The 14,556-nt window shown below is 47.4% G+C and overlaps 1 protein-coding gene and 1 long non-coding RNA gene across 2 annotated transcripts; both read left to right on the plus strand.

Annotated features, from left to right (window-relative positions):
• The first annotated feature begins 1,844 nt into the window (after positions 1–1,844).
• Positions 1,845–3,092, plus strand: LOC136565484 (transcription factor HES-5-like). Its single transcript, XM_066564091.1, has 3 exons — positions 1,845–1,952; positions 2,239–2,422; positions 2,827–3,092. The coding sequence occupies exons 1-3, from the start codon at positions 1,887–1,889 to the stop codon at positions 3,090–3,092; spliced, it is 516 nt and encodes a 171-aa protein (XP_066420188.1). The 5' UTR covers positions 1,845–1,886.
• An 8,681-nt stretch (positions 3,093–11,773) lies between these two features.
• Positions 11,774–13,019, plus strand: LOC136565517 (uncharacterized). Its single transcript, XR_010784874.1, has 3 exons — positions 11,774–11,860; positions 11,972–12,107; positions 12,423–13,019. It is a non-coding gene; the product is annotated as an uncharacterized lncRNA (long non-coding RNA).
• Positions 13,020–14,556: the final 1,537 nt, after the last annotated feature.

Here is a 14,556-nt window from a genome sequence, read left to right on the forward strand (position 1 = left end):
AAGAGCAGCAGAGCCCCACAAAGGGGTTATTAGCAGCAGGCTGTGTGGGTTTGGATTTCTCTGCCTTTCCCAGACTCTTCCCCCATTGACAACATTTCTTGCTGGGACAATAGAAGTGTGCCTTGCAACTCCTCCCGACATTAGTGACGGTGCTTGAGCCTGAATGATTTAAAGGGAAGGAATCCAACTCCCAAAAGACCATCTGGCTATCAGTGCTAATACAGTAATAAAGGTCAGGCCTTCTCAGGAGCTGGGAAAAAGATGGGTTTTGACACTGCAGTGTCTTCAACCAGCTTGGTCCATGCCTACCTGTGTGCCAGCACGGCTCCCCTGCGAGGGAAGGGATAACCCAGGATAGCAGCTCCTGGAAAAAGGCCAGCAGAGAGCACAGGAAAACAGGCAGCACCTCATTAAAGCTGGCAGAAGCTGGGGCTTGGTCTCTGAGCTGTGTCTTATTTTGTATCATAATCCTTTGACTGCTTCAAAGTGCTCATGAGATGTCTTGTCTCCTGGCTTTCCCACAAGGCAGGGAATAAAGGGCTCCAAGGACAACATCTGCCCTTCACAAAGGGCTGAGTCCATTCAGGCTGCCACAATGAGTCCCATAGCAGTGACACCTCCCTCCTTCCTGTCGACTGCCCATTACCCCCAGGCTTCATCGCAGCATTTCCAAGCACGAAATTCTTTGGTTTTCTTACCTCACTACACATTTCCCTCCTCCCTTGCCATGCCCAGATGCTCAGGGGAGGAGCACACCTCTGCCTGGGGCACACAAGGCAGGATGCAGCACAGCTTTCCCCAGGTAGCTTCTGGGTTATTTTTTGGTGCTGTCTCAAGGGCTGTACCCAAGCAGATATTTTACTCACGACACAAAATCAGAACTGACCTCCAGTGCCCTCACAGCTTCATTCTTTATATTGCCTTTATCACAAAATAAATGGTTGCTTTCCCAGCTCCCCATGCTGCACACTCCACTGTCACTGGGATATTTTCTGAAAAACCCCTTAGCCAGGATTTCTCCTCCTGGCAAGATGAGAAGCCTCAGCTTCTCCATGTTTTGCTGCTCTGGAATGTGGTCTGGAGATTGCTTGTCCAAACATGTGAATTGTTTTTAATTAATGACCAATCACCATCAGCTGTGTCAGACTCTGAGGAGTCAGTCACGGGTTTTTATTATTCATTCTTGTTAAGCCTTTCTTTTTCTTAGTTTTGGTATAGGATTGGAATGGGATGGGATGGGATGGAATGGAATGGAATAGAATAGAAATAGAATAGAAATAGAATAGAATAGAATAGAATAGAATAGAATAGAATAGAATAGAATAGAATAGAATAATCAGCCTTCTGAGAACATGGAGTCAGATTCTCATCTCTCACCTCGTCCTGGGGACCCTCACAAACTCAACACAAGACACACACCCACACACACACAGAGCTCCTCCAAGCTCTGGGAATGGCAGAGATGTCCCTGGGGCTGTTGATTGGAACTCTAGCAGGGCTTCCCTCCCTTTCCCACCTTCCCCAAAAGCGTGCCTCCTCCACTGTGCCCGGCACATGCCAGGCTCAGGAATGCCACTGATGCCAGCCCAACCAGCTGGAGGGTCGGTGCTTTCCCAGCCCCACACTCCACCAGCAGCGTGGGCAGAAGGTTATTCTCCCCGGGGCATTGGCAATCAATGTACCATGCACTAATGGATGCTTCCTCTATTGTCCCTCCGCGGGGCTGGATTGGCTGCGGGGCTGTGGGAAACACCGGCCGTCCCCACACTCACGTATCTGCCCCGGCTCCCTGGGTATAAATAGAGGGATTTGGGAGCTGCCAGAGCATCTCATCACACTCGGCACAGCAGCTGCCTGGGGTCTGTGCCCAGGGCTGAGCGCTAGGAATGGCTCCCAGCAATGCTCTCGTGATCCACATGGAGGAGAAGCTGCTGCCAAAGGAAAAGAATAAAGTAAGTAGAGCCCTGGAGGGGATTGGAAGGGCTGGCCTGCTCCTAGAAAGTAAATATAACATGGGAGAAGAGGGGGAAGTGGTCTGGGAGAGAGCAAATGTGTTAAAGAGAGATAAGGTTAAAGAGAGATAAGGGTGATTGTATAGATTTTTAAAAATTAAAACGAGTGGGGAATGGGTCACACAGCTCTCCTGATAAAAATAAGCATCTTTGAAGATGGGTGTATCAGAGGGGAAATTGGGTCAGGTCTCACCAAATCCCTGAGGATCTGCTCCCTCTCCCACAGCTGAGGAAGCCGGTGGTGGAGAAAATGCGCCGGGACCGGATTAACAGCAGCATCGAGCAGCTGAAGCTGCTCCTGGAGAAGGAGTTCCAGAGGCACCAGCCCAACTCCAAGCTGGAGAAAGCCGACATCCTGGAAGTGGCTGTCAGCTACCTGAAGCAGCAGAGCCAGCTGCAGGACCAAAAAGGTGAGTGCAGAGCAGGTATTGCACACCTGGACCTGCTCTCTGACACCCCAAGGCAGGCAGGGGACGGAGCACCCCAGCCCCAAGCACGTGAAGGCCACTGCACAAATTGTTGATTTGAACTCTAGCAGGGTTTCCCTCCCTTTCCCCACCTTCCCCCAAAAGTGTGGCCACACCACGGCTGTGCCCAGCACGTGCCAGGCTCAGGAATGCCACTGCTCCCAGGGTCCCTGCTTTCCCAGCCCCACACTCCACCAGCAGCCAGTGTTAGCGTTGGGTCCCTGCCCCATGTTCTGGTCATGTTCTGGTCATGTTTTGGTCATGGTTTGGTCATGTTTTGGTCATGGTTTGGTCATGTTTTGGTCATGGTTTTAACCCGCTGCATTTGCTTTTTCTTTCTCTTTCAGCTTTCATCCACAAGAGCCCAGAGCAGGACTTTAACAGCGGGTACCTGCGGTGCCTCAGGGAAGCCATGCACTTTCTGTCCTACTACGAGCCCAAGAAGGAGACCCAGGTGCAGCTGATCAAGCACTTCTGCAAGGCTCAGCTGGCTGCAGATGCCTCCTACTCTGCAGCTCTGCCTGGCTCCCCCCTGTCTCCCTGTGTGCTCCCCAGAAAACAGCCTGCCCAGAAGAGCCTGGCTGCTGCTCCCACCATCTGGAGACCCTGGTAGAGCTGCTGAACTTTATTCCCACGGTTTTTTTTGGCTCCAAAAAAAAAAAAAACTAGAGGGACCTGTGGTTTATTAGTTCCTCTTTGAAGTAGGAAACGTTGCTTTCCAAAGGTGGGAGGAAGGGGTGGTTATTGGTTTTTTTTTTCTGTCAGCAGAAATGAGGGTCGCTGGGTGGTTTCCCTTCATAGTGAAGGATTCTGGGTGTATCTTGCAGCAGGTTTGTTGCTTCTATTGGTGGCTCCTGGCCAAAGACAGGACCAAGTTCTGTGGTGATTTAGAGAGCAGGGTTCCATCACAGGCTGCTGAGCCTGTGGCTGTCAGTGGAAATCTTTCTGCTGACTGCCTGGGTCACAGTTCAAGTGCTCCATTGTCTCTAGATAATGTATTGACCTTCCTCAAGAAGGAGCCCTTCGGAGGATGTATTTTGTATCATAAAGAGAGGATTGAGCCTTTCCCTTTTGAGTGAAAGGTGTCATTAAGAAATGCTGATTCTTCTGAAGCTCCTCTGCTATTTTTAGTATCCTTCTTACAGAAAGTTGTGATGATCACAGAGAGCTCTGGGGACAATTCTCTTCGTGCCACTTTGTGCTGCTCTCATTTGAGGGATAATTGGTGCCTTTTGTAAAGGAAATACCTTAAGGAAAAGGGGGAGGAAGGGAGGCAATAAGTACTTTATAATCATTCACTGAGCACGCCAAGGAGCTTAAAAAGCTTTTATAAAGTTGTGATGTATTCATCCTGTGTGATGTTAAACTTGCATGTCTTCGCTGTACAGTACAATAAAAATGGTTTTAGTCATTAATGCTTTGCTTTGGGATGATTAAAAGGGCTGGCACTGCTGGAGTGGGTGCCTGCAGCCTCTCCTGTGGTGGGGAAGCCATCAGGAGGTGTCAGTTCTGAGCCCTTCACTCCAATACATGAATTACATCTGGGAAATCCCTTTGGCAGAGCTGGATCTCAGATCCTGTGAGGAAGCAACCTCTGGAAAAATTATCAAAAATCGAAATGGAGGTGAAATTGAAGTGAGGCGCTGAGAAGTGGCAACGTTTCAGATTTAACAGTGACCTATTCTGCCTCCAACAAATCACTCATTCCACAGCCACTTCATTTCCCCCACTAATTTTTCCACCAAGCTGAGAGCAGCCTTGTGCTTTCTGCCTGTGCAAATTTCCCAATAACTTCCAAAGGGTTTGGCACCTGCCTCAGCTTGGGGACCTTTGAAACCGCCTGCAATGAGGTGAACTAATTTTGCTGCTTTAATTTTATGACATAAATTCTGTTAGGCTTCTTTTCCAGAAGTGAAATTAGCCCACATATGGCTAAAAGTATAATTAGATAGGAGAGACTGAGGAAGCATTTCCTCTCCTAAGTTATTTCCTTTTATTTTACCTTCTCTTCTAAATAAATCTGCACAAATATTCATTTCACAAAACTATTCCCTAATCACAGCAATTCAGTGGTTTGGGTTTATGACAGGGGACACTCTCCTTCTTCCAGAGATACAGGAACAGCACAAAACACATTTGGACAAAAATCCAACTTTCCTCAGACTCCCTGGGAGAGGTGCCCTTGAAAAGCTGCATTTCAAGCACTCAGGGTTTGCTCCCTGACGAAAGGAAACACTGAATACCTGATCTTGTCAAAAGCAACCTGAGATCTGCTCAGCTGACAGATCAAACTGCAGCCAGCACTGAACCTGCCCAGTCCTCGCTGGGTTTGTGGTGAAATCCTCTGTTAACCACACAGAAAAGCCCCAAAAACCAAACAGGGATGTGCTGCTCTGCCTCATTTTGGGCATTGTGGATCATTTTGGTTTTGTTAGGAGAATTAATCCACAAACACCAGAGGTTTATGTCCAAAAAGGAGACAGAGGAGCCTCAGCCTTTATTCAAATAAAGCCAAAGAGGACTCGTCTGTCTCCTTTTTGGACATAAACCTCTGGTTTTTTGTGGATTAATTTTCCTAACGGTTTTATTTCTGCACAGGCTGGTTGAATGCTCTTCAAGGTGGGCATTTGAATAAATAAAGCCAAAAAGGGAGTCCTCTGTCTCCTTTTTGGACATAAACCTCTGGTGTTTGTGGATTAATTTTCCTAACAGTTTTATTTCTGCACAGGCTGGTTGAGTGCTCTTCAAGGTGGGGGGTTTGATGCAGGTCTCTACCAGTGCTCCAGATTTATTCTTCCTAATGAACTGCTAAATAATTCACAAGAGATATTTTTGGGTTTTATGGTTGCTTAGCGAGCTTGAAGAAGTCACTTCAACCTCTCCGCACTCAACTTGTCCTTGCCAATTAGCACAGGCTTCTGCATCCCAGCACAACTCCAGCTGTTGTCCATGCCTGGGGGGGTTTTAAATCAGGCCTAATTAGGGCAGTCTGGGGGAGTTCAGGCTCAGCTGGAGTGCCGTGTGCCCCAAAGGCCAGCCCAGCCTGATGGGCACTGCTGGAACCACAGCCACGCGTGGCACCGGCCGGGCTGCTGCTCTTCTGGGCATGGCGTTCCACCCAAGGGAGCGGGTGTGAGGGTCTCAGCTTGGCAGCACCTCTGAAGGTGGGGTAAAAAATGAGTGTGAGGGAGAGGAACAGTGGATTTCTCCTCCCTGGGCAGCGGGAAGGGACCAAACCCCACAGGAAAAAAGCTGGGTTTTTTTTCCTTCTGCTTTCCGTTGTTAGGAAAATTAATCCACAAACACCAGAGGTTTATGTCCAAAAAGGAGACAGAGGAGCCCTGTAACTTTATTCCAATAAAGGGAGAGACCATGGGGCATTCCCCTGGGATATCTCCAATTTTTGGAGGATGCAGCCTCCTTTTTATCCCCATTTCCCAGCCACATTTCCCTTCTCTCTTTCCCCATTTCTGAGGTACCTGACAGGTTCAGACTTCCCAAAACACCTGATCCCAAAGATTTCCCTGTAATATACAACCCTCCCTTTTCATTTTTAATTCTTATGGAATTTGGGGCTTTTCCCCCATTCCTGAGGTACTTGAGAGGTTCAGACCTCCCAAAACACCTGATCCCAAAGATTCCCCTGTAATATACAACCCTCCCTTTTCATTTTTAATTCTTATGGAATTTGGGGCTTTTCCCCCATTCCTGAGGTACTTGAGAGGTTCAGACCTCCCAAAACACCTGATACCAAAGATTCCCCTGTAATATACAACCCTCCCTTTTCATTTTTAATTCTTATGGAATTTGGGGCTTTTCCCCCATTCCGGAGGTACTTGAGAGGTTCAGACTTCCTGATACCAAAGATTCCCCTCTAATGTACAACCCTCCCTTTTCATTTTTAATTTTTACGGAATTTAGGGGTTTTTCTTCCCCATTGTTTCTTTCATCTCTCAATGTCTAATTTCGTTTATCAGCAAACCTAAGGTTTATTTGTAAAAACAAATATCTCTTTCCCATTCATCAACCAGTGGAATCCTCCCCATTGTTTCTTTTATCTCCCCCAGTGCAGGTTTTATCCACCAGCAGACCCACAGCTGGTTTGGAAGGACAAATCCACCATTCCTCTCACCATCAAGCCCAGCCTTGCCCCTCTGGGCTTTAATTTACCAATTACCCCAGAGCTAAAAGCCAGACCTCCAGCCTGCCCAGCCCCTGCCCAGCAAAGGTTATGTTTACAATTTATTAATTATTATCACTTCTCATAATTGAACTCAAAGCTTCTTAGGGCTCCTCCTGCCCCTGGGGTGACTCTCCCCTGCTCCCAACACATTCCCACCCTTAGGGAAAATGTTGTTTATTATGCTGATCCCACAGCTCAGGAATACTCTCCTGACAAAGCCCCTATTAACCTCAGAGTGTGGGCCTGAGTTTCTCCGAGTTTCCCACACTTTCTTCCCTATTTAGGGCATTCAGAGGCCCACAAAGGAAGCGTGCCTCACAACAGCCCACATTAGTGACGCTTTTTTGGCTCCTCATTGTGAGGAGCAGCAATTCCTGTCCCGATGGACCATCTGGAGAGCTATTTTTCCCAAGGAGCACATTGATCGATCAGTATTATGCCAAGGCCCTTTTAAAACTTGGGAACGTTATGCTCTTTGACACTAAATAGGTGTCTCAAGAGGTGTTGTCAGAAAGATTTTCAAACCATTTAAGGGAAGAAAAAAAAAACATTAAAAATCGTAATTATTTCTTTAAAAACGCCATCAGTGGCATCTGGGAGACAGGCTGGCATGGATGTAGGAAATGGTCTAAAATGAAAATTCTCTAAAATTGGTGTGAGCCATCGAGTTGTGCGCTGGTAGCACAGCCACAGAGGTACAGGGCGCTGCTTTTTAAACCTGTGTGACACAGACAAGGAAATTCTGGGCTTGACAAGGAAATCCTGAGCTTCCAAGCTCTTTGCTGGTAGTCCAGCCTCCTCCAGACCTGTTGCTCCATTGCAGCACACTCAGCTCCCCTTGTTAGGAAAATTAACCCACAAACACCAGAGGTTTATGTCCAAAAAGGAGACAGAGGAGCCCTGTAACTTTATTCCAATAAAGGGAGAGGCCATGGGGCATTCCCCTGGGGTCTCTACAATTTTTGGAGGATGCAGCCTCCTTTTTAACCCCATTTCCCAGCCACATTTCCCTTCTCTCTCTCCCCATTTCTGAGGTACTTGAGAGGTTCAGACTTCCTGATAAACCTGATCCCAAAGATTTCTCTCTAATGTACAACTCTCCCTTTTAATTTTTAATTCTTATGGAATTTAGGGAGTTTTTCTTCCCCATGGTTTCTTTCATCTCTCAATGTCTAATTTCATTTATCAGCCCATTCCACTGATTGATGAATGGAAAAAGATATATTTGCTTTTATAAATAAACTTTAGGTTTGCTGATAAATGAAATTAGACATTGAAAGATGAAAGAAACCATGGGGAAGACAAAACCTCTAAATTCTGTAAGAATTAAAAATGAAAAGGGAGGGTTGTACATTAGAGGGAAATCTCTGGACTCAGGTGTTTTGGGAAGTCTGAACCTCTCGAGTACCTCAGAAATGGGGGAAAAAACCCTAAATTCCATAAGAATTAAAAATTAAAAGGGAGGATTGTACATTAGAGGGAAATCTTTGGTATCAGGTGTATCAGGAAGTCTGAACCTCTCAAGTACCTCAGAAATGGGGAAAGATAGAGGGAAATTGGATAAAAAGGAGGCTGCATCCTCCAAAAATTGTAGAGACCCCGGGGGAATGCCCCATGGCCTCTCCCTTTATTGGAATAAAGTAAAAAGGAGTCCTCTGTCTCCTTTTTGGACATAAACCTCTGGTATTTGTGGGTTAATTTTCCTAACACTGGGGCTGTTCCTCAGCTCACAGCAATCCCACAGGTTCCCCTCTGGAACCAAAGATGCCCCTGCTGGTAAACCATCTCCAGACCACATTCCAAAGCAATCAGATAATTAGTGTTCCCGTTCTTTTCTGAGGCTTCTCAGGAGAGGAAGTGCTAGTGAAGGGATTTAACAGAAAATAGAATGGAATTTTCAGAAAATATCATGAAATTTTCAGAAAATATCATGGAATTTTCAGAAAATATCACCGAACTTTCAGAAAATACCACGGAAAATACAGAAAAACGCAGGAATCCGGGGGGTTTGGGGGCAGAGGGCCGTTGTGTGCCCGGCTCACCATTCCCATCAGATGGAGGGAGCTGCCAGGGTTTCCCATTTTGCCCTTCAACAATAGAAGTGTGCCTGGGAGGGTCCCGGGGAGAGCGGCGCCATCTGCCCGGCCCTTGCAGGAAGGGATCAGCCTTTAATCACCCCGAGCTGGTTGAGCCCTTTGGAGGCCGGGGCATTGTGCTGGGGACGGCGTGGCATCCTTTAAACCCGCTCATTTCATATTTCCAGGGCTGGAAATTGGGTCAGAGCTTCCCTCCCCATCTCCCCGTGGCCGCCTCCAGCATCCTCCTTCCTTCCCATCCCCTCCATCCCAGGAGGGATCCAGAAAATCCCGTGCTTCACTTCCCTCTGCAGGAACAGCACAAGCACATTGAACACGGATTGAACTTTTAACTTTTAACTTTTAACTTTTGAGAGGAATGGAGAATTCGTCTTTCCAAACAAGCTGTGGGGCTGCTGGTGGATAAAACCAGCACTGGGGGAGAGAAAAGAAGCAATGGGGAGGATTCCGGTGATTGATGAATGGGAAAGAGATATTTGTTTTTACAAATGAACCTTGGGTTTGCTGATAAATGAAATTAGACATTGAGAGGTGAAAGAAACCATGGGGAAGAAAAACCCTGAATCCCATAAGAATTAAAAATGAAAAGGGAGGGTTGTACATTACAGGGGAATCTTTGGGATCAGGTGTTCTGGGAAGTCTGAACCTCTCAAGTACATCAGAAATGGGAAAAAAAACCATGAATTCCATAAGAATTAAAAATTAAAAGGGAGGGTTGTACATTAGAGGGAATCTTTGGTATCAGGTGTATCAGGAAGTCTGAACCTCTCAGGTACCTCAGAAATGGGGAGAGAAGGGAAATGTGGCTGGGAAATGGGGATAAAAAGGGAGGCTGCATCCTTCAAAAATTGGAGAGATCCCAGGGGAATGCCCCATGGCCTCTGCCTTTATTGGAATAAATTCAAGGGGCTTCTCTGTCTTCTTTTAGGACATAAACCTCTGGTGTTTGTGGATTAATTTTCCTAACACCTTTAACTTTTTTTTGATTTAACTTTTTTTTTACTTAGAGATGAGGTAACTGCGTGGTGTTTTAAAAATTTTTATTCAATTTTTATTCTTATGAGAAGGGTGAAATACTACAGATATTATTTTCTTAATTTATAAAATTTTCTTAATTTATAAAATTGTAATAATAATTTGTTATAATATTAGAAGTTAGATATTTTTATTTACAATTCATTATAGGTGTTTCTTGGCCTACCAGCTTCAACCACACCATACTATAAACACCTTAAAATGAATCATCTAAAATTACCCCTCATAAGTCCTACTACAATACATCTTTCATAATTCTATTTCTCAAAAGTATCTAATCTTATTTACAAAACCAACCTTTAAAACTTACTTCTAATTCAATTTCTCTCCCAACAATGTCTATCCTATTCTGTAGTATTTCTAAGTCAATATTTCTTATCTCAAAATTTACATACAAATACAAGCTGTATAACCTTCTATCAAATTTTAAGAATTTTCTACAAATCCATTTCCCACACCTGCAGCAGGGATAGCCCCAGCTCCAAGGAATACTGCAGATTACTGCAGGAATGCTGCAGATTACAAGCTGACAAAATAATTCAGCTGATTTTGAATGAGACTCATGGTCTGTGTTAAGTCATAGTTTATGACAACCACCAAGAATTAAAATTGTTGTACCCTAAGTGATCCATCTAAATATAAATTGTCTTTGGGCTGGGAAGGGAATATACCTGGCTTGTGGAAATTGTGGAAAAGGCATTAAAATCTTCAGGTTAATAATTAAAAGTACAGGATCACCTTTAGCAGAATTATATCCTTTTATTCACCAGCCCTCTGTGCGATGGGACACTTTGCTATCCAGCTATCCATGGACACAGGTTTGGCCAGGGGAGGGATGCTCTGATTAAATCAGAGATTTCCTGCCTGATTTTGAAAGGCAGACACAAGAAATAAGGTTCTCATCAATGTTGTAAGAAACAGGTGTTCAAAAACTGCATGAGGCCTGACAGATCCTGACCACTACTGGGTTTGTACTGGGTTGTGCTGGAAGGGGGCAGCAGACCTGAGCTGGCAGCTTAAAACAGCCTGGAAAAAAAAAAAATAAATCAATATTGCTGCAAGGCAGCTCCAATCCAGCATCCTGCCTGCTCCTTTCTCCCTCATTACAGAGAAATCCCAAAACTGAGCAGAGTGCCAGGAGGGCCTCACACCTGTGGAACAACCTGAAAATGGGATAATATAGCAAAATAATGGTCAGGAATTGACTTCTCGCTCCCTCTCAGATGTCTGTAAATGGGAAATATATTTAGGTGGAGGCTCAGGAACAGTGAGGCATTTACAAAGTGGCATGAAATTAAACAGGACGTGTTTGGGAAAGACATCACAATCACCACATGTCTGCCGTAGGAAAGCCCAGATTAGCCAAACAAAAGCAAGGAAGAGCTCTGGGTATAACTTACAGAGGGACTTTCCACAATACAGAGGAAAATATTCCAAGCTAACTGTTTGAAGGGCTCTCCCCTCGATTTTAGCCTGAAAATTATCTGGTACTGTATTCATCTAAGCACGGTTTAATGTCAATGAAAGGGTTTAGTCCCTCTAACTCTGCATTTTTCCCTTTTCAACCTCTCTTTGGGGCGCAGAGCATTATCTCTTCCTGGGATCAGTCTTCTGTGCTTCATTTCAAGCCAGCCTGGGAAAAGGCAGCACATTGAGATGTCGAAGTTCCCAACATCAGGCAGAAGCCGGATGATAAAGACGGGCAACGCTTTCCCACGTTCCCTGCCCAGAGCCGCGATGCCAAACCCTATTGTGTCCCTCACTCCCCGGCCCACCTGCTCCTTTGGGAGCGGGGTATTATCCCCAGGCAATTCACAGTCAATTTGCCATGCTGTAATGGATGCTTTCCCATTGTCCCGGGCACGCACGGATTGGCTGGAGACTGTGGGAAACTGCGACTCGCTCCGGACCCAGACTTTGGTCATGCGGCTCCTGTGTATAAATAGGGCAGATCCCGGCTGCTTTCCCCACTCCGAGCCGGGAGCAGCCCCTGGGATAACGCTGCTCTGTCCCTGGACATCTGCCCTAAGCCAGGACAGCATCCCACGGCCCGGAGGGGAGCGCAGGGTGAGTACCTGGGAAGGGAAGGGCCGCACCTGCCCGGGGCTGGGAGCTGGGGAGGGGGAGCCTCGCTGCTCACCTGCCCTCACCTTCCTCACCTTCCCTTCTGTGTTACAGCTCGGCAACCCCGGGTGGGATTTACAGCAGCTGGAGCTGTCTGGAGAAGGGATTTCAGAGGGACCAGCCCAGCTCTGAGCGGGGGAAAGGAGAAATCCTGGGGGGATGGCTGTGAGCGAGCCGGGATACGGGTGAGGTGAGTGCTGCCCATCCCATTCCCCATCCCACTGATCCCATCCCATCCCATCCCACTGATCCCATCCCATCCCATCCCATCAATCCGATCCCATCCAATCCCACTGATCCCATCCTATCCCATCGATCCCATCCCATCCCACCAATCCCATCCCACTGATCCCATCCCATCCCATTGATCCCATCCCATCCCACCAATCCCATCCCACTGATCCCATCCCACTGATCCCATCCCATCCCCTATCCCTCTCGCTGCCTTTTCCTTTGGGAAAACTGTCTCCCTGTGTAACACTTTTCCCCTCTCCTTCCCTTGCAGCCCCTGCCAGGAGCCCTCAGCAGGATGATCCTGACGGGCTCCTCTGCAATTCCCGTCCCTCCATCCCACGGGGAAGCTGAGCTGCCACTCCTGGAGCTCACAGGTGGCACCTGGGGACCCTGCTGCTTCCTCCACACCCACCTCCAGCACCGAGGAGATGCCACGGCCTCGGGAGGCACCGGCATTTCCCAATCCTGTGATTTTTGGACTTTTCCCGTATTCCAGAGGAGCCCATGGCTTGGCTGTACAAGTCGCCCCCGCTCCTCTCACGAGTAGGGAAGAATGTTTCCCCTTTTTTTGAGCAGGTCGTTGCTCCGCACGGGTGCGAGCTCCCCTTCTCCCTGAAGGAGCACAGCCATCCCACCACGTGGAGAGAAAGTTGTTCTGAGGGAATGAATGTGAGCTGGATCCTCCTGCTGGGAGGGCTTGGCTGTTTTCAGCCTCTGTGAGGTTGTCCTTGTACGTCTGCTGGGAAAGCTGTAACCCCTGGGATGGTCAGAATTCCCAATTTTCCTCTTTCCTTTTCCTCCCAGGGCATCCGCACCTGGAATGTGTCTCACTGTGACACATTTGGGAATCTGGCCTTCCCACGGTGCCACGAGGGGTTCTATAATATTTATAATCTATAATATTTATAATCTGTAATATTTATAATCTATAATATTTATAATCGATATTTATAGTGCGTACTGAGCACGCTCTGAGAATGGTCAAACCATATCCCAAACTGTGTAGAGGAAATTCCTCGGGATGTCTTGCTCACGAGCCAGGGCTGTTTGTGAGGTTCAGGATGCATGTGTGCCTTTTGTAAAGGCAGGAGCTCGTTTTTGTGTCCTTATAGGACCAAAAGTTACAGCTGTGCTGTCCACTGTAAAAGAAATATTTATCTAAGTCTTTCATGAAAGGCAGATGTATAAATTATATTTAATTTTGGTACCTTTTTGCCAAGGGAAAATGGGAATTTGTTACTGTCCTTGGAGGATGTTATGATGTGTTCTGTGCAAGCTGCACCGATGTATGACCTGTGCCAGAGTTGTCTTGAACATCAGAAGTTGCAGAAACTTTTAAAGGTCGAAAATAAATAAAAATCTGCTTAATCAATCCAAAGTCTTTTTTTTTAAGTAGTTTTTACAGCTGGTTTCCCTGTGGTCAACTGGCATGAGACAGATTCCAGAGAAAGCAGAGATATTCAGATTTAACACCGAATTTCCCATCGGGACCTCTGCAATGCTGTTTTCCACAGCTCGGGAATATCAAACCCCAGCTCTCTCAATGTGAGACAAAAATAACAGCACGCCCGAGCAGCCAATTCTCTGGGAATTCAGAGCCAAGAAAGGTCACTGCAAGGGTGAAAAAAACCATGGAATGGTTTGGTTGGGAGGGACCTTAAATATCACTTAATTCCGACCCCTTGTGACAGGCAGGGACACCAAACAGAGGAAGCACTTTTAATTTATTTAAATAAAGTTTTCCAAGGCACAAATTCACATTCCTGGGGATGCGTCCGGGTCACAAATCACTTGGAAACACGTGAGGGGTTAAAATTAGGGGGTTTGGCTACAGAGGACACGCGTGGGGCTGCTCAGTGGGTGTGTGGCTGTATCGGTGTCCTGGACCCCCGTGAGCTAACGGGGATCCCCCTGCTCCCCCCGGGGGTCTCTCTGCCCATTCCCCTCCACGTTTCACCGGGGGTCTCTCTCCCCGTCACCCCCAATTTTCTTCCCCAGGCTCTCATCGACCCCACCAAGGGTCTGTCCTTGTCCCCTCCCGAGCTCCTCCCGAGCTCTCTGCCCTGGGGTCTCTCCTCGTCCCCGCCCTGGGGTCTCCCTTCAATATCCCCCGGGGGTCTCTCCGCCCTTTTCCCCACAGTTTTCCCCGGGGATCTCTCTGCCCTCCCCAGGGGTTTCTCTCCAATTTACCCCTCGGGGTCTCACCGACCCCCCCCCCCCCGGTATTCCCCCCCGTTCTCTCTGAGGTCTCCCCCCGTTCCCTCGCGGTTTTTCCGCCCCTTCACCGCGAAGCCCCTCAAGCCCCGCCCCCCCGCTAGTGGGCGGGGCCAGCGCGCTCTCCCCGCCTGATTCCCCGCGCCTCCTCTCGTTCGCATGCAGATTTATGCGCATACATTTGCATGCCG

Source organism: Molothrus aeneus, chromosome 21 (genome assembly GCF_037042795.1).
Source record: "Molothrus aeneus isolate 106 chromosome 21, BPBGC_Maene_1.0, whole genome shotgun sequence".
NCBI lineage: Eukaryota > Metazoa > Chordata > Aves > Passeriformes > Icteridae > Molothrus > Molothrus aeneus.